The 27,911-nt window shown below is 35.6% G+C and overlaps 1 protein-coding gene and 1 pseudogene across 1 annotated transcript in view; one reads left to right on the top strand and one right to left on the bottom strand.

Moving 5' to 3' along the window:
• Positions 1-27,911, bottom strand: part of BCAS3 (BCAS3 microtubule associated cell migration factor) — a gene marked incomplete at its 5' end in the record, with an annotated part of 537,991 nt that overhangs the window by 471,376 nt on the left and 38,704 nt on the right. The window contains one exon of the mRNA XM_081805976.1: positions 12,018-12,133. Within this exon, the coding sequence (XP_081662102.1) occupies positions 12,018-12,133 (116 nt within the window). The remainder of the gene's footprint in view (positions 1-12,017; positions 12,134-27,911) is intronic.
• On the top strand, positions 8,350-8,561 carry LOC102726109 (NADH dehydrogenase [ubiquinone] 1 alpha subcomplex subunit 1 pseudogene; annotated as a pseudogene).

The following is a 27,911-nucleotide window of genomic DNA, read 5'->3' on the forward strand; positions in this document are numbered from 1 at the left end:
CTACACTTCTTTCCATGGGTTTTTGGAGTATCCATGAATATTACAGTGCACCAACCTCAGCATAAATGCTTATAGAAAGAAAATTATAGAACCAAAAATGAAGACCAGATCCATTAATCACAAATATCACCATAGGCAGAGTTCTTGTTAGATTAACACTAAAAATGCTGCCAATGAAAGCTGAATGTCATCCAGAATATCATAAAGTCAACATCTGTTTTGAAGGCTTCTTTCCTCAACTATACATTCTAGACTACTATCCTCTGGCAATCTTTCCTGATACTACATTTCCAGAACTCTGTAAATATTCCTGGCTAACAGCTCAGGAGAAATAAATGTATAGATCGGTACATGTAACAAGAAACTGTGATGATTTTCCACAGAGGTCATCAGAAAGAATCCAAATGTATACTGTAGCCCAAAATAAGGTTAGAGCAACACAAATTCAGTAAAAAGATAAAGTGAGCTACATATCTAATGTTAAATTTTCTAGCAGATACATTAAACAAAAGTAGAAATAAACAGGTGAAATTAATTTTAATATATTTCAACATAATATATCCACAATATTAGCATTTCAATCGGCACCAACCATGTTTAAATTGCTCAGAGCCAAATCTACTTGAATAGCTCAAGAAGAGAATTTCTAGTCAGTCAATACTTAAGTATACAGATCCTAAAGAAAAGTGGTAACACATGAAAACATCCAAGAAAAGAGGTAACATTCTCTCAACTCCTTATAATGATGGGATTTCAATACTCGCTCTCTGAATAAAGGCTCAACACAGTATGGGTTCATTCCCCAAGGACTTCTATTAAACTCAGGTAGAACCACATGATAAGAATTAAATGTAGCTCTTGGAAAATATACATGTCTGCAACACTGCTACATGAAACATACACGGTAGTAAAATGGCAGGAGAGATGGTTCCATTTTAATAAAATCTGTGGCTGATTTTTGCTTTCGAGAACAAACCTTTCATAAATGCTTTCTTCTTTGCCTTACCACCATTCTCTGACACAAAATCTTACAAAGCTAAACATGAGATCCTTAGACCTGGTGACAGCACATGATGGTCTACTTTAAGCTTTCTATTTATGATCAACAATTTAAAATATGTATATTAATGGAATATGTATACAACAAGATAATGTGCATGGGGTAACACTAATAATCACTGTTAAATGAAAACACACCATAAAATATTAACAAAAGTAAAAAACAAGCAAGGTGCAGATAAGAACGATGCGATCCAAATATTTTTACAAATGTGTTTGTGTGTGTATATACGGACATCTAACTCTCAATCTCCAAATACCTTTAAAAAATAATATATATCAGGGCGCCTGGGTGGCTCAGTTGGTTAAGCGACTGCCTTCGGCTCAGGTCATGATCCTGGAGTCCCGGGATCAAGTCTCGCATCGGGCTCCCTGCTCAGCAGGGAGTCTGCTTCTCCCTCTGACCTTCCTCCCTCTCGTGCTCTCTATCTCTCATTCTCTCTCTCTCAAATAAATAAATAAAATCTTTAAAAATAATAATAATAATTATATATATCAACAAGGAAAGCAAATGAAATTGTTCCTGAATTGCACTATAGCATAACTAAGAAAAAGAAAAACCAATAAATTTAAGTAACATTTACACAGCAGGATCAGAAATATTCAAAATTGGCAGAGCCTTCTCCTGAACTAGCCCAGAGCTGAGCAGGGATTACTTGGAAAACAAGTAGAGAGTGCAATGGTCCTATTAGTGGCAGAACAGAGATAAAATCACCTAGGATTTACTCCCAGAAGCAAGGAGTCTCACCTAAGCAGGGAATTACTAAAAACAAGGTCTCAGATCAGTTGGAGCAAAGTGCTGGCAACTAAGGAATCAAAAGAAAGGGGCTGAGAACAAGTGCAGGACCAGAGATGCCAGTCAGAGGGAAAGCACAGAGAGGCATCAATCACAACAGACATGGTATGTGTCCTCAGGAACTTCATGGGAAAGGAAAGATGGAAGAAAGCAGCTGAAGGTAAAAGATCTTGTCAGAAAACCAAAGGACTGAAGCCATTGCCCCAACGTGCCATTTATTAAAGACTCCCTATACTACACCAAATCTACAGAAAAAGACACACTCCCACTAGGAAACCAGAGAAAGCACCTGAACCCCTCCAAACCACAACCCCTAACCTCTATAAAACTGATTGTTAAAGCTGCCCCCAAAACATACTGAACAGAAAAAGGAATAATAACATTCACTCTAAACTACTAGAAGAAAAAAACAGAATTTTATCTTAATGAAAACAACCCCCCCAAATCCCACAAAATAGAAAACTATAACAAGTACAAGGTAACCACCCAAACACGCATTCCTCATTTAGTGACTTTGTTCCTGAAAACTGCCACTAAATGGAAAGGCATCAAATGGAAAATCATTTCCATTACTTTTAATGGGAAAAACTGTAATGAGTTCTATTCCAATCCATATTTTCACAGAAAAGAGAAAAAGATATTAAATACTAAAAATGAGTTTACATGATAAACATTACTCTGAAAGTAAATATAGATTGTACTTTAATTATAAAACAATGAAAGGTTATCATACTAGTCAAAGTAGAAAGACTGTGTATAAGTGGTTGTTGATAAAGAAGGGCATCACGGTGTCATTTCTTTGAAGGTGAATCTCCTTTCTGGTGATCTACTTTCAAGTGGACATTCAATATCAAAATCAGGCGTACTTGATGAGAATTATGTTTTCCTTCATACTATGATACTAAAAATTTTTTAAAAGCCTGACATAGCGGGGCGCCTGGGTGGCTCAGTTGGTTAAGCAACTGCCTTCGGCTCAGGTCATGATCCTGGAGTCCCGGGATCGAGTCCTGCATCAGGCTCCCTGCTCAGCAGGGAGTCTGCTTCTCCCTCTGACCCTCCCCCCTCTCATGTGCTCTCTCTCTCTCATTCTCTCTGTCTCAAATAAATAAATAAAATCTTTAAAAAAAAAAAAGCCTGACATAGCCATAAAAGAGGAATCTATATGTAAAAAAAAAAAAAAAAAATCCAAGGTGTAAGCTTGACTGACTTCCCACAGTTTGTCTCCATTTAATATACCACATACATTTTAAGTTTCTCAAGTATCACTGCTTCTCATGACATGATGTAATTTCTTAGAATACACAGCCAGGTCAATCGTTAGCTAACTCTAAAGAAAATCCCCTTTTTAAAATTCTATTTCCATTTTCAATCCTCTTTATAAGAAAGACCATCTTTTGCTTAATGGTTTACGTTTTTTTCCTTTGCTTCTCTTTTACCTACACCATTCTCCTCACCAATTTTTCAACCTTTTGGGGGATTCATGAATCCCTTGCTCTCAAATCACACAGTAAAATAAAATTACAGCAGAGAAAAACTGATTAGGACAAAATAAAAGCTAAAAGCAAGAGTGTTTTCAGACCAGCATGGCTGACGGGAGCCAAGCGCAGCGGAGCCGCCCGAGAACACACGGCTGGACAGCGAGTATAACTGGGGTGGCCGGGAGCCTAGTGACACCCGTGCCGGTGCCCAGCCAAGACCGAGACCGGATCTGTGGGGCAATGACAACTGGGAGGGTTTGGAGTCAGAGAGCTGGCCTGGACGAGGCGTGCGGAGCATTAGCCGGAAATGGAGGCCAAACGCGCTAAAAAGGCGGCGGCCATGCGCGCCCTGAACCTGGGACCCCGGAAGCTGGACTGAACGGCCGGTGTGGGCGCTTCCGGCCGCGGAGAGCAGGCCCCGCAGATGTATTTCGGATGTATTTATCATGTGAACCATGCGAGCCTGGCTGGCCCAGGCAGATGTATCTCACATGTTCATGATGGGAGCCACAATAAATTCTATTTCACAAAATAAATCAAATAAAGACTATTCCCAAACATATAGAAGCAGTGACTGTGAACACACAAGAGTCATCCTTCTCACTAGGTGTATACATAAACGGTTAATATGGTTCATGTGTCTATTGCTGTATGACAAACCACTAGAAATCATAATGCTTTAGACCAATAACTGCTTTATTTCCAATGACTCTGTGGATTGGGTAAGTGGTGGTTCTGCCATTCTCTCCTGCGCTCATATTCCACCTTCTGAGTTGGCTGAGTATTGGGCTCAGTTGGGAAAGTGAGAATGGTTAAGTGTCTCTTCCCATGTGGACGTTCGCCCTCATAAAATGTTGGTGATGGGGACTTAACATAGGAACCCCGGCAGGCAAATATCTATCAAGCTTGTGATTGTGGTATGTTTCCTGGCAGATGAGTTAAAGCAAGTCCCACAAACAAGCTTAGATTCAAGTGAAAAGAACGAAATCTTGCCATTTCAACGAGGTGGATGGAACTAGAGCGTATTATGTTAAGTGAAGTCAGTCAGTCAGAGAAAGGCAAATACCGTATGATTTCACTCATATGTGGGATTTAAGAAACAAAACAGATGAATATAGGGGAAGGGAAAGAAAAAAAATAAGATAAAGGCAGAGACGGAGGAAAACCATAAGAGATTCTTAAATATAGGGAACAAATGAGGGTTGCTGGAGGAGAGGTGGGTGGGGGGTGACGTAACTGGGTGATGGGCATTAAGGAGGAAACTATTAAGGACTAGAAACTATTGTTTTGATTAAGCTGCAATGGTAGCTTCTGAAACCATATGTAGAAATACTACTCTTAATTCATATTCAATTACTGTGTGTTGTGTGAAAGCTCCACTATACCAAGACCAAAAAGAAAGGAGAAAGTTGTATGGCTTTTCAAGAACCATTACATACTGTAAGTCAATACTGCTTATTGCTTACAAACAATAATGTTTATTTAGCAATTAAAGATTTGCAAGACAAATTTGTATTTGTACAATACAATAAGCAATTACAGATTTGAAACAACACTATGAATCAGAAAGTCACAAACTCAGAATGGTCAAATATTAAGAAGATATGAAAGATGAGTTAACTGAATTGAAGATTGAAAATTTTTTTAAAAATTGGAAATGTATAATGTACACCCGGGTGGCTCAGTGGGTTAAGCGCCCGACTCTTGATTTTGGCTTAGGTCACGATCTCAGGGTCCTGAGATGGAGCCCCACATCAGACTCCATCTCAGTGGGGAGACTGCTTGAGATTCTCTCCCTCTCTCTCTGCCTCTTTCCCCGCTTTCTCTCTCTAAAATAAATAAATAAATCTTTTTTAAAAATTGGTAAGGTACAAAGTGAAACCATAATGAGAAACCACTACATATTTCTTAGAACGACTAAAATTAAAAAGACTGATAAAGCCAAATGTTGGTGAGGAAGTAGAACTAAAAATCTCATATACTGCTCGTAGGATTGTAAAAATAAGACAACCACTTTGAAAAACATACCCCTAACATGTGATTCAGCCACTCTACTCATAGGTTGGTCCAAAAGAAAAGAAAGCATATGTTTATACAAATACTTGAAAATTATGTTCATAGCAGCACTATTTGTAAAAGCCAAAGCCTACAAAACAACTGAAATATCCATCAACAGGTGAATGGATAATCAATATTCATGATATGATACTAGGCAGCAATAAAAATGAATGAACTATTGATAAATGCAACAACATGGATGAATCTCAAAATAAATAGGCTACATAACAGAAGCCTGACCAAAGATGCTGTATGATTCCATTTATATAAACATTCTAGAAAATGCAAACTAACCTATCGTGACAGAAAGTAGATCGGTAGTCATCTGAGGAAAGGGAGCCGAGAGGGAAGAGTTATAAAGGGACACAAGGAATATTTTGGGGGTGATAAATATGTTATCTTGTTTGTGGAGATGGTTTCATAGGTGTATACATATGTCAACCATAAAATTGTACACCTTAAGTATGTATAGCTTATTTTATGTCAATTATACTTCAATAAAGCTGTTAAAAGTGTGTACACACAGGTTTTTTGGTACAATTTATGATTCTAAATGGGGAGTAATGTCAGTATATCAAGGAAGCTGTGTTAAAAATAAAATTGACAGCATTGTAATTTTTTGTGCTACAATATAACAGCAATTGAATACAAAGTACACTAGCTCAGTTGAACGCAGAAAACCAGGAGGTATCAGGTTCTTCATGGCTCAGTTTGACCATGTGCTCAGGCTACAATGTACTTAGAACTTGTTTCTATATGGTCTTTGCTCATTTTGCTCTTTTCTCCCTAACTGTCTCGACTCTTCCTTACACCCCTATTCCAACAAAGTATCTTCACCTTCCCTTTTCAGTAAAATTATTTACTAGTGATTTTTTTATTAGTATTAACATTTTTATTTAAAATTCCTAACTTTTAATCAGGATTACTGCTCTGATTACAACACAGCATAAATTTCCGCCACACTTGTTGTCCCCATAAACTCTGTTTTAGTGTGAAATTTTACTGAATGTAAGCATGCTGCTCCTCCAAATACACTCTGTATCGTCTGCACCCTGCTCCCTGCCTTGGGAGACTGACCCATACAGTACGGATTGCTTCAGTGGGCTCTCGGAACCTTCAGAACTCAGCCTCTGGCTTCTGGCTGGGTTCAACCTGAGGGAGCCATCTACAGGAATTAAAGGATGGTTGGAATACCCTTGAGTGCTCCACTGTCAGGTAATTACAGGTACACCAAATCCTTCCACCAGAGGTTCTGTATGTGACCCTTTTGATAAGGCTCCCTTTGCAGGTTCTGCTAATGGCTCTCTCCCCTTGTTGGAAATGGTAAAAGGTCTCAGCTCCCACATGTTTCATTTTAACTTTCCTCAAATTGCTCAATTTGAGTATTCATCTGTTTCCAGCCAGGATCCTAACAAAACAGGTTTTCAGCGATACATATAGCATATAATAGCAAGTAAGGAAGTTCTTTAAAAATTAAGTCAACATTCCTTTGGTTTGGTCACTTACATGCAACCATTTTGGTGGGCCTTTTGAGATTTGTACCAATTTCAGGATCACAAGGAACTATACAGTAATGTCTGTAAATATGACCTTACAACACACCACTTAGGAGTGTCCATAGTTCAGGTACTATTTTTTAAAATAAACATATTTTAAAAACTTTCCATGGTTAAAATATTACATAATAATATGTGTCTCAGTTTACAGATTTGTCCACCATGTGTTTTAAAACTTTGTAAGTGTGAATCAAGTGTGAAATATTCTGGCTCTCTGCCTTCCCCCATAGGAAAATTAAAAATTTGCTTTAAGCGAGTAAGTGAATATGGTAAATGCTGGATAATTAACATTCATGCTAGTGACTTTTGTTTACTAAAGGTAGTGCAACATTTCAAGATATATAAAGTATATCTCTAAGCCACATGAGAGAAAGTACTTAAGTAGTAATAGTAATGTCATCTTATTTCCTTAAGATTTCATTATATCCACAATCAGATGAACAGGGCATACTCTAGATTAATACTAAAGTCCAGAGCCCTATGAGCAAGCCATGACACTGGATACCCTACAATGCTGATCCATTGCATTAAAAACCTCTATGCCAATGTGGCAGCTCTGATAAATGGTATGTCGAAGATGTAAAAGCCCATTCTTTGAAAGCAATAAAGAGAGCCACAGAGCCATACAGAGAACCAGAAGAAAATGCAGAACACCCACAGGAGTGAAAAACCACCAGAGATGGGCAAGTAAAAGACTTGGTCCTTGAAGGAAGGCCAAGGAACTGTTTGGAAAGCCCATGTGTTAAAGCACCGAAAACCGGAAGAACAGTATAAATCTCTTGTTTGTGTCTGCAGAAGTTAATACCAGCCCAAAATGTGATTTCATCAGTCCTCATGAATACAACAGGATGAAAATTAGTCAAAACTCAAAATACATGCTATCATATATAACATCATCTGTGACATTTCATGCCAAAAAGAAACATTGCGTACCTATTATCCCAAGTAATCTCCCTTCTGGTTTTCATTAACAAAACTTTTATTTACTTTATACACAACTTGAAATAAAGTCTCTTCAGTAACACTTCAGCACACTGAAACAGTGCTTAACCTCTACCTAAATAACTACTGCTTTCAGGCAGTGGCTACCAAATACCAGTCCCACGGAATTCTGCCAATCCAAGATGACTCTAGCAGTCTGCAACAAAACTGCAAAAAATTAATACCGTGAACTAGCTGTATTATATTTAATGAACAGTCCTTAATTTTTAAATTAAGTCTTTATTCTTATTTAGCTATTACACTTACTTTCTTTTTCAAGGTGAATTTAAGATGATAAGAGAGATTTATTTGAATATTAGTAGGGAACCCACCCTGTCTTGGAATTACTTTGTTTTGGACAAAGGTTGGCACTACACTTCATTAAATAAGAGTGTTTCTTGGCCTTGGCAACCACGGCACAATGTAGTTCAAGATTCTGCCCAAGATGGGTGTTACGGCTGTGTGCTTGTTCATTCCTGGCATAGCCACTATGCACATCCACAGGTTCACTGATGGGGGTAAGGAAGAAAGGGTTGCCCATTATTCATATTATTGGAGTCTGACAGAAAGAGATAAGGCCTCTCTGGAATTCATCATTACTATGTGTCAAAGGACTTGGAGAACATCGATTAAGGAAGCATTTTCTTGGTTAATGAAAAATAACTCCTTTATGCTCATCTACCCCTTCTAGAAGGTTATGCAATAATGTAGTGCATAATAAAAACAACAAAAACAATTTTTAAGTGTTTCTTAAATTAGCTAGTTCTATTTTCCAATGTCCATGTCCTTTGTATATTACTGCTATCATGCAAAGGAGATCCCCTTCACATTTACTAAACAATGTGTTCAAATGAAGAAAAAACAAATCAGGGAGGTCCCTTTACACTCTGAAAAACTCCAACTAAGTAGCTGCATAACAGTATGCATCACACTGTTTAAAACAATAAAAGTAAAATCAACAACAAAAGTATATTCCACTTCTGGGACGCCTGGGTGACTCAGTCGGTTAAGCTTCTGCCTTCGGCTCAGGTCATGACCCGTGGTCCTGGGATCGAGTCCCAATAGGGCTCCCTGCTCAGTGGGAAGCCTGCTTCTCCCTCTCCCCCGTTTGTGCTCTCTCTCCCTCTCTCTGACAAATAAATCTTTAAAAAATATATATATTTCACTTCTACAGAAATACTGAGACAAAATACGCAAATAACAAAAAGTCTCCTAAGAAGTTACTGTTTAAATAAGTGTGTAAGTACAACTTACTTGCTACATTTTAAAATAATTCTTTATTAACTCTAAAAATAACTGGCCAGAAAACAGAAAAGTAAATTTAATACATGAACAAGAAGGTAGAGCACCCTAAATGCAAATGCATGTTCCAGCTACAGACCTGGCAAATGGGCAAAGGTCTGGGTCCACAACTGTGATTGAACCTCACTTAATTTCGGTTTCCTCATGGATAAAATGAGGATAATACAATCTCCTTCACAGGCTTGTTTTAAGATTAAATGATGTAACATAGTAGAAAATATTTAACAGACCTGATACATAGTAGGCATTCAACATTTGCTTTCCATTCCCCAGTGCTATATTAGCACAGTCAACAAGCACATGCCACATAAAAATTTGGGGTTATAACTTTTTTTTAAATCTCAGAATCTGGGAAACAGATTCTAAAAGAATTGACCTATAACTAGATTTCTGTTATTATATTCAACTTCGGAGTTATTAAAAAGTGTCTAGTCTATTCAACATTACCATCTGCTAACCTACTGCCCACTTAGAATAATTTAAAATATATACATACAAAGCACTAGCTCAGATTAGAGGATATTCTATTCACCAACAATTATAACACTTGCAAGAAATGTAACACAATCCTACATGAAAATGTCCTTCTTGAGACTATAAACATTCTAAAAAAGATGCTACACACAACAGTTGTTTATTGTAATAACAATAAATAAATGAAAACAATATGAGTATTTCCTGCCATTGTCTTCCATTAGAAAGAAAGGTATAGAACAAGAGAGAAAAAAAGACAGCATGCAGGCAAGAGAGAGCTTATATCCAATAAAAACAGGATACATCATGCTAGAAGTTACAGTCCATGAAATGACTTATGAACTTAATTCAAAAGTATCTTTGCATTTATTCATCCATAACCACTCTTAAAACAACCCAGCAAATGATACATATAAAAGTCTCTTACTAGAATGATTCCTCTACTATGAAATAATTTAAGGAGCAGAAATGAGAGGAGGAAAATAAATATCTACAATAGACTTTTTTTAAATAGGCAAATGCTATTTTAATTAGGACTAAATTCACTGCCCCTGTGGTGATTAATTTTATATGTCAATAGGGCTAGGCCACAATAACCAGATTTGGTCAAATATTATTCTAGATGTTTCCGAGAAGGTAGTTTTTACATAAGATTAATATTTAAATCAGTAAAGTTTGAGTTAAGCAGATTATGCTCCGTAATGTGAGCGTGCCTCATCCAATCAGTTGAAAGCCTTAACAGGAAAAAAAGCTGACCTCCTTGGAGGAAGAGACAATTCCATCTTTGCACTGGAATTGCAACTTTTCCTCAGTGTCTAGATTCTGGACTTGCCAGTCTTGACAGTCATGTGAGCCAATTTCTTAAAATCTCAATCTCAACCTCTCTCGCTCTCCCTCTCTCTCTCTCTTTCTCTCTCCATACAACCACACACATATATACCCCACATCATACTGGTTTTGTTTCTCTGGAGAACCCTAATTAATATGACCCCCATACCATTAAATTTATCCCTCAATAAATGATCTCATCACCAACTGCATATAATCACCTTATCCTTCCTTTTTGCCTTATTTTTTTTTATAAAGTGATACCTAAATAAATGAATCTTGTAAGAACAAAAACAACCTTCTTAATCATACTAATGTTAGCAGGGTTGATAAGGAGTGGAAAATCTTTCAAAAATTGCAAACCCAACTCAGCAGGTAGGTGAATGCCTTCCACGAACACATCTTCTCGTGGGGTTTCCACAGGTCTATATGCACCTGAACTACAAATGACTAAACATCAGGAAAACTGAAGTCAACAAAGTTTCCCTTTACCATAGCAGCTTACCCTCTTTGTGGCTCCCACTCTTGCTCAGCACCTGTCAACACATCAGTTCTCTAATTCTCATGCTGGCTTGACTATGGTATTGAGTCCCTCTAGTGATATTATCATTTCACTTTTTGCATCTTTTCAACTCCAGAATTTCCATTAGGGAGGGGCTCTATTTGTTGAGTCACTGTTACCAAACTTTCTTTAATTTTAGAAACACAACTCATTTACTTCTTAGAACATATTTTAAATCCTTATCTGTAAAATTTAACATCGAGAGACTAACAGAACAGTTTCTCCTGCCTCCCTTTTTTCCTCAACGTGCCACACTTTCTTGTTTCTTGGAATGTGTCCTAACTTTATGTTGAAAACTCGACATTAAAATTATATAAATATAATATGGTGTAACAACTCTGTAAATCTGTCTTCCTCTACAATGTGCAGCTACTAATATCTCTGCTCAGTTTTACTTTATTTCTTGTTATTTTAAAGCCTGGTTTCCTAGGGTTGCCCCATGTCTATGCAGCTCAGTGGTTAGTCAATGATTCAACAGAGAATTTACTCAAATATTCAATAAAGGCTGTCATCCTTTCCAAAAGGATCTGTGTGTGGGTAGGGTGCCACATTCAACATTCAGAACAGTTTCAAGGCTCCCCAGATTTTAGTTTGGTCTCCATAAAAGTTACTAAGATAAAAAACACATAAACTAAAAAACATTTTTCTTAATGATGCTAATCTTTTATTTCAAGACTGAATTCTGATCTATTGCTTGTTTTCTTTTGTCTCTTGCTATCACCCTGCATATGAGAAAACAGTAAACAGAGAAATAACAAGGCCAGAGCCACAGGAAACCCTAAATATGTTTTTAATTCCTTTCTCTTCGCTCTTGTAAAAGCATTGTCTTATGGTAACAAAGATTTTAAGATACCAAAATTCACTCTCTGAAATAACAATACAAATTTTTAATAGTGGTTCAAAGAATTTTTTAATTTCCTTACCCAGAAGATCCAGTGCTCTTACAAACACCAAGGAGAGGCCTTTTTTCAGCAAAGTTATCACACTTTTGAGTACCTGAGAAGGAACATAAAATAAAACTTTGAGAAGCATTCTTTAATATTTTCCATTATTTTCATGCTCTCAAAATATTTGCAGCTAAAGAGATAGCAAAACATTCATTACAAACTGACATAATACACTTGAATGAACAAAAACAGAACAGCTTTAAATAAACCTGTAACTATTTTTAAAATTGAACCAGCATTTAAAATATCTTTTTAAAAAATTGGCACCAACTTCAATCTTACACACATTCTCCATGAGATCAGAAACCACCCCCAACTCCACCAACTAATTACCTAAGACTAGTATAATTTTCATGTCAAAAGTAAATAAAGGGAAGTAAGGACAGAAAAATTATAAAATTATAGGTCATTATCAATATACATAAATGCAAAAATCCTTTTAAAAATAGTAAACTGAATAGCAATATATTAGAAAAAAACATCTCATAACAAAGTTGGATTTACCCAAGTAATAATTTCACATTACAAAACCTACTAATGTAATTCATTATATTAGCATTTCAACAAATGCCAAAAAGCATTTGATTCTATACCTAGTCATGATAAGAACAAAAGAAAACAACAAGAATAAGTTTTCTTTTCCCAATGATTATTTACAAAAGATTCTATAACAAAATTGTAGGTAATGCTTTAGAGCATTCCCATGAAAATCAGTAATAACACAAGGATACCCAATTAACTGTTCTTATTCAACCCTATACTCAAGTCCTAGACAGGATAATAACAATAAATGAACTCAACAATATTACTGGATATAAAACCAATATAGTAGCAACAAGCAGAAGAATAAAGTCAGGAAATACAAAAAGGCTCAGAACCACATAAAAAGATGCTCAACCTCACACGTAAGAGAAATTCCACTTAAAACTAGAAATTCTACTTAGAACTATATTGAAAAACTATACTGAAATTTGCTAACTTTTTAGAAGTGAAAATGGTACTATGGTTATAATTTTAAGATTATCTTTTGGAAATAAATAATAAAATATTAACCAATAGGCTAGTATGATATCTGGGAGGGAATAGTTCATAACATTCTGGATGAAGGAGAACAGATGCTAATGAAATAAGATTAGCCATAAAATGATGGGTAATAGGTTCTTAGAGATTGTTATATTGTTTTTACTACTTCTAATAAGTTAGAAATTCTCCATTAAAAAACTTTTAATTATATTGATAGACACTGACCTATACATAAGACCTTCTCAAAAAAATCCAAAAGTTCTGTAAAATTCTCTGGCCATATCAATCAAAATTCTAAATGCAAATAGCCTTTAACAGAGAAATATCACTGCTAAGATTTCACCCTACACATATACTCAGCCATGAGAAAAATAACTTGAATACAAAATTATTCACTATAGCATTGTTTGTAACAGCAGAAGACTAATAAGGTCCAAATATATAATGAAGTATTTCCTACACCTATAAAAAAATAAATGTATACTCTATGAAAATATGAAATGAAATCCAAAATATAAAGTGGAAAAATATATATACAAAAATAGAAAAATACAGAATACTATTCCCATCTTTTGTAAAACATAGAGAAAGAAAGACTTATTTGCATATATACATACCTACATACACTCTCTAAGGATACATAAAAAATCCTAACTAATGGTCACCTATGGGAGGGAAAATGGGAAAAGCAAAAGACAGGGAACAAATATGTGGAAAAAAAGTTTTCATTGTCCATATACTTTGTACTTTTTAGTTTTCAAACCATATGAATATTATTAATTTCCCCGAAAATTCTGCTTTGTTTTTAAATAAGGAGACTAATGCCAGAAGAGACAAGTAAGTGGTTTCATCTCTGAGACAAGCTAGTAGACTGAAGACACACATTTCATTTTATCCCTTCTGAAAATTCCAGTTAAAGTACATTAAATCAAACAGGGTTGAAAACTATATAATAAAATTTGTGGGCAACAAATTTTGGAAACAGATGAGTAATGACTAACTTAGCAGCCCTAAGTAAAAGTTCAAGCTAGTGCTGGGGAAAAAAAATAACATCTGAGACTCAAATGACTTGACAACTGATTACATTAGGTACACCTGAGATTTATCCTGATACAGTTAGGAGATTGTAAAGGAGCTTGTGAGCTTTCTCCGGAGAATTTAACAAGTCAGTCCATGAAGAAAGACCAAAAGACACTGTCAATCAGAAGGCTCCAACAAAGAGCACAACCAAAGCACCAAACAATAAATTAAAAATTGGCAAACAAAACACAGAACTTTTGATCAGGTTTTTAGTTTGCCACTTACAAATATGTGCAAACAAGGAAAACAATCATCCGCAAGTGGCTAACTCTATACAGGAAGAAAAACATTATACACACACACACACACACACACCACTAATAATTTGTAAGATACAAGAAAAGATATTTTAGGCATGGAACAATACAAGAATGCAATGAAAAATGGACTCTTGGAGAATAAAAGGGAGCTCCTAGAAATTAAAAAAACAAGGTAGATTATTTAATAAACTCAACACAAGGGTCAAAGGTAAAATTAAGAAAATTTCTCAAAGAGTAAAAACACAAAAACTAGAGGAAAACAGCATTAATCTACACACACACACAATATGTTACAGATGTTCCTCAAAAGTCCAATTTATAGATAGGAGAAAAGGGGGGAAAAAAAAGAGAAAATAGAGAGGAAGAAATCATCTATGAAATATTCCAAAAATTTTCCCCAGAACAAAGAATATAACTTTATAAGCCCTTTGAAGGTCTAGAACAATAGATTCAACAAACCAACCCCAATGTGCATTGTTTCAGGATAGTGGTAACAAGAAGTTTCTACAAGTCTCCATGGAGAAAAAAACAGGCTATTTACAGAATCAGGAATTCCAATGGCTGCTCTAGGTATTACATAATATCACTATTATGTAAACGTACAACTAACATCATAGAGACAGAATGCTTTCCCTCTGGGGTCAAGAACAAGGTAAGAATATCCATACTCATCACTACTATTTAACATACTACTGGAAGTTCTAGCCTAAGCAATAAGACAAGAAAGAAACAAAAAAGGTATACAGATAAGAAAGGAAGAAATAAAATCCCTAGGTACTGATAATATGACTGATACATAGAATCAACAACCTAAACCCAAACCAAAACAAACAAACAAACAAAAACCCTAAAGCTAATAAGTGAGTTAGTCCAGCAAGGTCACAGGAGACAAGAGCAACATACAAAAATCAACTGTGTTTCTTTTTTTAAGATTTTATTTATTTGAGAGAGAGAGAACACGAGCAGGGGGTGGGGAGAGGCAGAGGGAGAGGGAGAAGCAGACTCCCTGCTGAGCAGGGGGCCCAATGACACAGGGCCTGATCCCAGGACCCTGAGATCATAACCTGAGCTGAAGGCAGACACTTAACTGACTGAGCCACCCAGGTGCCCCAAAAATCAAATGTATTTCTATATACTAGCAATGAATGTATGAAAAATGAGATTAAAGGTACAATAACAATTTGTATACCTGAAATTAATATTACACTGTTATTACACCAACTGGAATTTAAAACTTTTTTTAAAAAGTAAAATAACATTTATAATTGTTCAAAAGAAAATTAAATAAATAAATCTAACAAAACGTGTAGGACATATACTGAAAACTGCAAAATGCTGATAAAAGCAATGAAAGAGAATCCAAATAAATGGAGATACATAATTGATATGATACACAGATCAAGGAAACAGAAGAGTACCCATAAAAAGATCCACACAAATATGGCCAACTAATTTTTATAAAGGTATAACAGCAATTAAATGGAGGAAGAACAGTCTTTTCAACAAGTAGTTCTGGAGCAACTGGACATCCATAGGAAAAAAACTGGACCTAAACCCTACACCTTATCCAAAATTAACTCAAAATAGATCATAGATTTATATGTAAAGCTATGTAACTTTTAGAAGAAAACCTGCAGGACTTAGGGTTTGGTGAAGAGGTCTCAGACACACACAACATCAAAAAGTATGATGCAGGGGCACCTGGGTGGCTCAGGCAGTGGCTCAGGTCATGATCCCAGGGTCCTGGGATTGAGCCCCGCATCGGGCTCCTTGCTCAGTAGAGAGCCTGCTTCTCCTTCTCCCTCTGCCTGCCTGCCACTCCCCCGGCTTATGCTCTCTATCTCTCTCTCTGTGTCAAATAAATAAATAAAATCTTAAAAAAAAAAAAAAAGTATGATGCATAGGGCCAAAAAAAAAAAATCAATAAACCGGATTTAATTAAAATATTTAAAAATAAGCAAAAAAATTAATAATAAAATAAAAAGCTACACATTGGGGGAAAAAACACTTACAAAAAACCCATGTCTAACAAAAAACTCATACCCAGAAAATATAAACTCAAACACAACACTGAAAAAACATACAATCCAAATAGAAACTCGTCAAAAGACATAGAGATACTACACTGAAAAGAAGATATGGATGGCAAATAAGACAGATGAAAAGATTGTCAATATTACCAGCCATCAAGAAAATGGAAATTAAGACCAAAATGAAATGTAATTATATACCAATTAGAATAACTAAAAGAGGAAATCATGATAATAACAAGTGTTGGCAAAGATGCAAAGAAACTAAATCTTTCATACATTCCTGGAAATGTAAAATAGTATAACCCCCCTAGAAAAAAGTTTGATGTTTTCTTTAAAAACAGCAGCAGGGGCACCTGGGTGGCTCAGTTGGTGAAGAGTCTGCCTTTGGCTCAGGTCATGATCCCAGGGTCCCAGACCAAGCCCTACATTGGGCTCCCTGCTCAGCAGGGAGTCAGCTTCTCCTGTTCCCTTTGCCCCTCCTTCCCGCTCATTCTTTCTCTCGCTCAAATAAATAATCTTAAAAAAAAAACAAAAACAGCAACAACAACTAAACATATACTGACCATTCATCCCAGCAATCACAGTACTGGGCATTTATCCCACAGAACTAAAAACTTATATCCACACAAACCTGTACACAAATTTTTATAGTTTTATTTGAAATAGTCAAAAAGGGAAACCATCCCAGATGTCATACAACAGATAAGTATCTCTATACCATGTAATACTAATCAATACAAAAATGGAACCATTCATATGCTAAACAACTTGGATATAATTCGGTAACATCGTGCTAAGTGAAAAGGCCAATCTCAAAACTTCACATACTACGTAATTCCAGTTATGTAACAATCTTGAAATTACAAAATTATTATAGAGATGGACAGCAGATTGATAGTTCTCAAAAGTTAGGGAGGGTGGAAGAAGACAGCATGAAGGAAATCATTGTAGTGATGGTCTAGATTTGAATCTTGCTTGTGGTGGTGGTTAAGGTGACTTACACATGTGATAAAATGTCACAGAACTATGTGCACACATTCCACCGTTGATTTCTTGGTTTATATATTATTCTATACTTACATATGAGGAAACCATTGGGAAAAACTAGGTAAAGGGTATGCAGTACCCCTCTCTAGTATTTTCGCAACTTCCTGTAAATATGTAGTATTTCAGAAAACTTGCTATGATTGGTTTATAAGTGTTTTTCTATAACTATTAAATAATTTGGGTTTTGCTCTTTAAAAAGTTGCATATGTCAAAAGAATGAAAAGACAAGCCACAGTCTAGGAGAAGTATTTGCAAAAGACACATCTGATAAAGGACAGTTACCTAAAACATACAAAGAATTCAGACTGAACAATAAGAAAGCGAAGAACCTGAATTAAAAAGTGGAAAAAAGATCTGAACAGATACCTAACCAAAGACGATATACAGATGGCAAATAGGCATATGAAAAGATGCTCCACATCATATATCATCAGGGAAATTTAAATTAAAACAACAAGAAATCACTACACACCTATTATAATGGCCAAGATCCATAACAATGACAATAACAAATGTCAGCAGAGATTTGGAGATTATTCATTGCTAGTAGGAATGCAAAATGGTACAGCCACATTGGAAGACAGTTTGGCCAGTTTCTTACAAAACTAAAGATACTCTTACCATGCAATCCAGCAATCACACTCCTTGGTATTTACCCAAAGGAGTTGAAAGCTTTGTCCACACAAAAACTTGCACACAGATGTTTATAGCAGCTTTGTTCTAGTTGCCAAAATTCGGAAGCAATCAGGATATCCTTCAGTAGGTGAATGGATAAATAAACTGATATATCCAGACAATGGAATATTATTCAGGACTAAAATGAAATGAGCTATCGATCCATGAAAAAAACATAGGGGAAACTTAAATGCACCGCTCAGTGAAAGAAGTCAACCTGAAAAAGCTATCTACTGTGTGACCATCATATGACATTCTGGAAAAGGCAAAAAAGACAATAAAAAGATTAGTTGTTATCAGAAGTGTAGAGGGAGGAGAGATTAATTCATAGAGCATAAATCCTGTTTAAGGCAGTGACACTATTCTGTATGATATTACAATGATGGGTACATGGCATTACTCATTCGTCAACACCCATAGAATATACAACACCAATAGGGAATTGTAATGTAATCTGTAGACTTTGGGTGGTAATGATGTATCAATTTAGGTATCAACATGGAAGGATGTGGATAGTGGGAGAGATGGGGAGTAAGGCAGGGTGTATACAGGAATCCTCTGCGCTTTCCATTCAATTTTGTTATACAACTAAAACTGCTCTTAAAATATTAATTTAAAAAAAGATGTACCAAGCTCTTAAATTCTCATGTTTATTGCAGCATTATTCACAATAACCAAAAGGTGAAAGCAACCCAAAGGTCCATCAATGGATTGAATGGATAATGAAAATGTGCTATATACACACAGTGGAATATTATCCAGCTTTTAAAAAGAATGAAATCCTGTTACATGCTACATATGGATAAATCTTGAGGACATTATGCTAAGTGAAATATGCCGGTCACAAAAAGACAACTCCATTACTCTACTTACACAAGGCATCTAAAGTAGTCAAACTCATAGAAACAGAAAGTCAAATGCGGTTACCAGGGGCTGGGGGCTGGGGGTGGAGGGAGAGATGGAGAGCTGTTACACAATGGATACAGAGATTCAGTTTCACAAGTTGAAGAAGTTCTAGAGATCTGTGTACCTACTTCACACTACTGAACTGTGCTCTAAAGATGGTAAATTTCATGTGATTTTTTTTTACCACAATTAAAAATTTTGAAAAAGGTAGAAATAAGTTGAGCACATGTGTAGGTACACCAGCGCAAGCATGCACATGGATGTGTAGTTACATACATACACACACAGATACTTAGTTACGTTACATACTAACCACAAAAACACCGATTTCAAAATAGGGATATACCTCTTAGGGGGTTAGGATGAAGATAATATTTGGAAGAGGTAGCCAGGGGACTTCAGCACTCTATTAACAATGTCTCATGTTTTCACTGGATGATAAAAACAGCTGTAATGTTAAGAATCCATGTTAACAAAAGGCTCCAAAAATAATGGGGACTGATCCAGAGGAGAAAGATTAATGGTTACATGTTTAGATTGTGACATGATGTACCTAATATGACATTTTTAAATTGTTAATATAATTATACAAAATAGGTTAAGACAAATTCTATCATCCCTTGACAGACTATATTAACATGTGAATATGATAAAGATCAAAACTAAAAACACAATTAGTGTTTATGAATAAAGTTCTCACTATTTAATTTTTTAGGAGCTTATAACAATCAATGCGTAAGTCTTTACAAATTATTAATTTACTATAGATTTGTGCTGTTACCCTTGCTCAACAAATAAATCAAATTTCACAATTAACAATACAACTTGAATGAAGCACAAGTTAACAATTAACTGGTCCAAAGCCCACAATATTTATGTTCCAAATTAATTAGAGCTGAACTTCATCTATGCAAGCCAAATTCTTCACTCCTACATATTTCACCTTCACCTTCAACAATAACCACTTTATTTCTGCTTCCTGGTATCTAGAACGTCTTTACAATTTGTACCTGTATTATACATAACAATTTGATATTTTGATGAATGAAACATCATGTCTTTAAAATGCAAATAATACTGGTGAGAATGGTTTGATTGTTTTGCGTTTCTCAAACCTGAACGGAAGAACTCCCATTGGTTTCAGCTACCTAATGGGTTACAATCAGTACTCCTGACTTTGCACTAGAAGGTCAGCCATCTGACACTTAATGAAGACTTACATTCTTCACGGATATTCAAAGAGAGCCAAGCAAAAAAAAATTTTTTTTTAAAGATTTTATTTATTTATTTGAGAGAGAGAGAATGAAAGAGAGCACATGAGAGGGGGGAGGGTCAGAGGGAGAAGCAGACTCCCTGCCGAGCAGGGAGCCCGATGCGGGACTCGATCCAGGGACTCCAGGATCATGACCTGAGCCGAAGGCAGTCGCTTAACCAACTGAGCCACCCAGGCGCCCAAGCCAAGCAAAAATTTTAAACACAAAATAAAAGCATAACTTGCAAACAGCATAACTTCCAACACAACTACTAAAACCAGGCAAGCAGAAAAGACCAGAGTCAACAATAAGCAAACAAATAATAATGCAACCTCCAAATGTATTTGAGGCATGCACTTCAGTTCTAGAGGGAAGGGGAGTGGGAGGATGGGTTAGCCTGGTGATGGGTATTAAAGAGGGCACGTACTGAATGGAGCACTGGGTGTTACACGCAAACAATGAGTCATGGAACACTACATCAAAAACTAATGATGTAATGTATGGTGATTAACATAATAAAAAAAATCTAATTTCAGAGTTGGAAAACTAGGTAACAAAACCTTAGCTCTGCTTTAAATAATGTCATTGTGGATGGTTTGAATAAATACAATTTTTAAAGTGTTAGTATAAAAATTCTACAATCTCATGAACACTGTAGCTATTAACCTGATTTTTCATGCAGTATAAATAGGAGCATGTACTCTCCATGATGCCTAATGGAGTCATCACTCTCCCACAATGTAATCCTCCAAATTGTAGAGGATTAACTTTTTATATATAAAATTGTGTTTATTTGCATGTACAATAGAGAGAATGACGTTACACACACCTGTTCTACAGCATTTAACAGAATGTAGCATGAAGATTGAAATGAAAAGCGGCTAGCCAAATCCATCAAATATAAAAACTATTGCAATCCTGTTGCAAAGTCCTTTTGTTAAACTCCTTTTATTCTAAATCCTTTTAATTCTGTCCTCTAACACTAAAATATTTATAAAAAGCTTAAAATCCTAATAAATCGCACAATTAAAGTAATGAAAATGGGCCTGCGCACCAAGTAACAACTCTTTCCCTCAACAAAATTCAAGACAGTTTGCATGTCAGAAAATGTTAAATAATATCCCTCATCATACATACCATTATAAACTCATTTGAACCAAAGAGTTTAAGCTCATAAATCAGCCTTAAAGATTTCAAGACATCAAATAGAAATCACTTCTGTGAGGATACAAAAGAAGATCCAGAGGCAAATACAAATCCAACTGATAATGAAATATTCCAACTCTACTCTTGATATGGAGAATGATGTCTTAAATATAAAGATTTTATATAAAAGTATGCTAATACTAATAAAAGTTAACTGAGAAAGTATTTTGCAGAAAGATCCCACTGAACAATTGAATTCATCTTATCAGTTAATTAAACCATTTACAAGCCTTCCACTCCATTTTTTATTTTGCTGAAATAATTTTCTTTTAGAAAAGATTTAATTCAACCAGTTTATCCATGTCCAGTTTTCCTTATAAATTCTCTCAGTGTGAGCTTCAAGTTGTAGTCACATTTTGCAGATCTAAATTTTAGCTAGAAAGTATGATTCCATTGTCACTGATAATCAAATTTTATCGTTATGTAATTTTAGATTCTGTCGGGATCTTTTCCCACTAAAAGGTTCTATTCTCTTACAAAATTCTCTCCTTTATGCTACAAAAAAAAATCCCCATTATAAACTAGGTAATCCTCATTTTTATCTCTTACCTAAACAGAGAAAAATGCAAGGAATTTTTTAAGACAGAGAAGACAGAGATGAAATAAAGGGGAGATGAGGAAGGAAACAGATTCAGGAAACTAGATGGAGGTTGGAGGTCCATCAACCAACCACAAGAAGGGGAAACAAGACAGAAATCACATTTTCTTGAACAGTTTTCTCTAAATATGACCACCAAAGACATTTTTGCCATTTGCCTCAAATATCCAAAATGTGTGTATACATTTTAGCCTCCACAGTTTCAAAAAGTTTAATATATTAAAGACATTTTTCATTATTGATAGCCTTATTACCTTCCCCCATAAGTTAAAATGTTCGATATGGGAAGTACCCCTTAACATTTAGTGGTATCACATTATTTCACTTTGATGATCTGGTCTTTGGGGCTCTTTCACAGTCTAGACTCATCAGACCTTAACAAGCACAAAGTACAAACCATCCACCTGACATCGGAGTTAATTGATATAGAGAGGTTAAATAATTTGTTCAAGTTGTTGTGGTACTAAATGCCACATGTGAACCTGAAAAACAGTCCCAATTCTTTCCTGAATTGACCGCTGAAAAAAGCTACTGTCAGAATATTAGGATCAACTTCTCTGCTGAAAAATAAACAAAATTATTGACAAAGGCTAATGTATTTAATCCCTTAGTGCTTTAATTCTCTCATCTGTAAAGTGAGGATAAATAACAATACCTCACATAGGATTGTTGTGAGGATTTAAAAAGATAATAAATGCAATGGACTAGGCAAGGTGCTGCAACATGTAACAACTCAGTAAACTTGATGCAATTATTACTGTTGCTGGCAACTCTAGGATGGTGAATCCATTCAGCTACCTTTCTGGTGAAAAAAACAAAAACAAACCTGTTCAGATCCTTGACTTCCCTTTTACTCTTCTACCATGGGGCCAATATCTATTTGACCTAACTCTGTCTTGTTCACCCATGCAGGAAAATGCCAAGCACACTTCTGCCTCAGGAATGCTGCATTTTCTGCTCTCTACTTAGAAATACCCGTTATGCCCTATTTATGTGCATAGTTTACTAGCATGCTTTTTTTTTAGGTCATGCTAAAACATTTTCCAATCAGAAAGATCATTGCCAGTCAGGTTCCAGTTCCTTATCCTGATTTATTTTTCTTCGAAACACTTAACAGAGCCTCATATTATACATGTTCTATTGATTTGTCTCAGCACACTCAAATGGGGACTCAAACTCCATGACACAAAAGACATGTATAAGAATGTTCACAACAGCTTTATTCATAACAGCTCAAAACTATATTCAACCCAAATTCCATCAACAGAAAAACAGATAGTTTAGTATATCCATACAATGGAATATTACAATAATAAAAAGGAAAGATATACTGATACATGGCAACATCATCAAGAACAGGGAAAGCTACTTCCTCCAAAGTGAGAGAAATCAGAATAGATGCCTCTGGAGGAGATGAGGGTGACTGTGAAGGGTGTGTGAGAACTATCTGAGGTGATGGATATGACCTCCATCTTTACAGAAGTATGGGTTACTGTCATCTGTGTATGCATCTGTCAAAACAAAACTGTAACACAAAATCTCTGCATTTCTCTATTGTAAATTATACCTGCCATTAAAAAATTGAAGCAAATGAGAAATTTGTTCAGTGGCAAAGGAAATAAACTGTGTGCATAACATTGATAGTGGTTTATTAGAGTGGTTGATTAGAAAAAGCCCACTAGAGAGAAGTGGGCTTTTTCATCCTGTTTATCTAAAATGTGACCAAAATATTAATAATTAGTCAGGAGTTTATCATCCTACTCTTTCTACCTTTCCGGGGGCTTGATGTTTTTCAAAATAAGAAGTTGGAATATATATACATTAGAATAAAAAGTAATCCACTTCAGGGGCGCCTCGGTGGCTCAGTTGGTTAAGCCACTGCCTTCGGCTCAGGTCATGATCCTGGAGTCCCGGGATCGAGTCCCGCATCGGGCTCCCTGCTCGGCGGGGAGTCTGCTTCTCCCTCTGACCCTCCCCCCTCTCATGTGCTTTCTCTCTCTCATTCTCTCTCTCTCAAATAAATAAATAAAATCTTTAAAAAAAAAAAAAGTAATCCACTTCATTCAAAATGTTAATTACTTCCACTTTAGAAGCAACTGCCAATACTACAAATAAGGATTTAACAAATTTTACCTTGACCTTTTTAGAGAAAGGTTGCCTAAAAAGCAAAATAACCTCAGAATAAGCACAAGGGTGGGGCGCCTGCGTGGCTCAGTCATTAAGCGTCTGCCTTCGGCTCAGGTCATGGTCCCAGGGTCCTGGGATCGAGCCCCGCATTGGGCTCCCTACTCAGCGGGAAGCCTGCTTCTCCCTCTCCCACTCCCCCTGCCTGTGTTCCTTCTCTCGCTGTGTCTCTCTCTGTCAAATAAATAAATAAAATCTTTAAAAAAAAAAAAAAAAAGAATAAGCACAAGGGATAACTAATCTCTCTTTCATTTGAATTACTGAACCACAAATATTAATGTGATCATGTACAATCCCATATCAAAGTCAAATAATGTTTACAATTTTAAGATTATTTAAGTTAAATTCAACAGAACGGAAAGATAAATTTAACAAATCCTTCCCAAAATGTAGAATAAGTGGAAATTTTTTTAAAAAATTAAATGAGAAAGTTATAGATGTCCAATACCTAACTTGTAAGAGTTCCAAAAAGAGAGAATAGGGAAAACAGAAAGAAATTATAAATAATAATGTAAGAATTTTCCAAAACTGAAGAACATAAAGCCCTATACCCTACCCTCTATTCACACAGCAGACAGCATGAGTCTGTAAAAATACAAGTCTGATCTAATTGTCAAAATCCTCTAGTGGCTTCCTATCTCAGACATAGAAGGTAAAAGCCAAAAATACTTATAATGGTTTATAAGCCCTACATCCTTTGGTACCTCATTTATTTCGCTCTCGTCTATCTCTTAATACCCCTCACCCATTCTGCCTCAGCCTCACTAGCAGCCTCCCTGAAGTTACCCAGATATACAATCTTCCCTCCTTTGGGTCTTCACTCTGCCTATGAAGTAGAGGATGACTAATTTTTGTCAAGCCCTGGTTATCTGACATTTAAAACTAGGTATATGGGTGATTTATTTTAAAAAAAAAACACTGAAATTTCAATAAAAAGGAACCTCTGTTGTTAAATGAATACCCATTTAGGATTGTCCTGTCCTCCAAAGAACTGATGTTTTTCTTCATTATGAAATGTCCCTCTTCATCCCTGGGAATACTTACTCTAAAGTCTTTACCCAATATTAATAAAGAATTTAAACTTTCTTATGATTAGTTTCTACAACTGATTATTTTGGTATCTTTATATTTAACATTTTTTATAGACAACATATAATTAGGTCTTGTCTTCTTTTGGATTAACTAAGTCTTGTTTAATATTCTATTTTATCCCTTCTATTGTCTGATGAACTCCACTTGTTTGGTTTTTGTTGTTGTCTGTTCCCTTTTCCTTCCTTGGTTGGAATGTGTCTAAGTTCTTTCACTCATCATCAGGGAAATACAAATCTAGCTTCAAATAATATAATATTTCACATGTAATGCAAGACTCTCCTAACAGTCTATTTGTTTTTTAAACACTGGTTGTCCTCATACGCTGCTCATCCTTAATTTTCAGTTTTTATTTAAGGCAAAAACAAAAACAAAAAGTAGCTGGTGTGCGTTTCTTTTCCTTTTGTGAAGGTTAGCCTATTTTCTAGCTAGGTTATTCACCTAGTGTTGAATTCTTGACAGAAATTTCTATATGGAACATGGTAAAGGCAATGACAGAAGGAGGATAGAAAGAATTAAAAATACGATATTCAAAGAGATAAGAAGACAATTTTCCAGAATTATATAAGGGCAACAATCCTGTGATCCAGTAAGCTTGATGAATCTGTAGTAAAATAGAAATTCGCACCTAGGAAAAAGCCTGGAAACACCTACACCAACTGTTAATATATTCCCTAATGAAGAAAGAAATGGAATTAAGAAATACATGTGCAAAAAATATACATGTATAACTATATATAATTCATTTTTATAACAACATTTTTAAAGACTAAGAAAAAAGGTGAGAATAAGACAGAGACAATGAGGAAATATGTTCCAAATAAGTAGAAGATAGAATAAATTCAAGAAGAAAAATAAGAAGAAGGAAAATTCTTTGGGAGAGATGACTTAAAATTCCAAAATTAAAAAAAAAAAAATTTAGGGGTGCCTGGGTGGCTCAGTCGTTAAGCGTCTGCCTTCGGCTCAGGTCATGATCCCAGAGTTCTGGGATCGAGCCCCACATCGGGCTCCCTGCTCAGCGGGAAGCCTGCTTCTCCCTCTCCCACTACCCCTGCTTATGTTCCCTCTCTCACTGTGTCTCTCTCTGTCAAATAAATAAAATCTTAAAAAAATAAAATAAATTTAAAAAAAATTTAAACATGGTGGTAAAATTATCTCAAAGGGCCAGTATTTAGACTATTTCCATGTATGCCTAACAAAATATCTATAGATATCATATAATTAGCTTAGAAGTGTATCTCAAAAAATGCCACATTGAGCCAAAATTCTAAGAAAGATACAAAGGACCCTAACCTAGATACACAACCAACATACAGAAATTTGTTGCATTTCTATATACTAATAATGAAGCAGCAGAAAGAGAAATTAAGCAATCAATCCCATTTACAATTGCACCAAAAACCATAAGATACCTAGGAATAAACCTAGCCAAAGAGGTGAAAGACCTGTACTCTGAAAACTATAAAACACTGATGAAAGAAATTGAAGAGAACACAAAGAAATAGAAAGACATGGGGCACCTGGGTGGCTCAGTCGTTTAAGCGTCTGCCTTCAGCTCAGGTCATGATCCCAGGGTCCTGGGATCGAGCCCCGCATTGGGCTCCCTGCTCGGCCGGAAGCCTGTTTCTCCCTCTCCCACTCCCCCTGCTTGTGTTCCCTCTTTCACTATTTCTGTCTGTCAAATAAATAAAATCTTAAAAAATAACAATAATAATAATAAAATTTCTCTTTGTTAATGCTTGAATCTCTCCTTTATGTTTTAATAACATACTAAACACCTATGAACCCACCACTCAAGATGAGAAGTAAAACATTACCAATAATTTCCATTTACTTATATCGATTCATACATCCTAAACCCTGTTCACTCACCCACTACCAGGTAGCCATTCTCCTAAATTTTGTGTTCCTCACTCTTGCAGACATATACACCCAAAGTTGTATTTTTGTTTTTCACATTTTAAAACTAGAGTTTTGATTAGTTCATTGACAGGTTGCTGCTGTTAAATATAAAGCTATATAAATTCACTTGACTTCAAATTAGATTCTTTCCATGTTACACAAGTGAAAATAATGGAAATTCTAAAATATTCCCAAAGTAAACCCATATATACATAAAAACTGCAAGGCACGGTTACAGCAACAAGAGGGAAATTTTCAGTGAAACGTAGGTTAAACAGAAGGTGCCAAGAAGATATTTCAAATGATAACAACTGAGCCTCAATCCTCTTGTTTTTAAGACTAAAAGCATCACAAGCAAAGGAAAAAAAAAAAAGATGCCATTCTCTGAAAGCCAAGAATCACAGTAGTCCCTTGGTGACAGTAAAAGGGGAAGGAAAGTTTAAGCCTCCTTTACCTATTCATGAGATCAAAAGAAATAAAGGAATCCCTTGGTATTTTTATCATTTTCTTTTGCTACTGCATCTAGCACCAGAGAGAAGAAAGCACAGTTAAGACTACAGTACCTCTAAAAATTCCTGTATAATACCTGCAACTTTTAAAGGATCTGAAATTCA

This window comes from Leptonychotes weddellii, chromosome 15, assembly GCF_054177405.1.
Source record: "Leptonychotes weddellii isolate Sample4059 chromosome 15, ASM5417740v2, whole genome shotgun sequence".
NCBI classification, from domain to species: domain Eukaryota; kingdom Metazoa; phylum Chordata; class Mammalia; order Carnivora; family Phocidae; genus Leptonychotes; species Leptonychotes weddellii.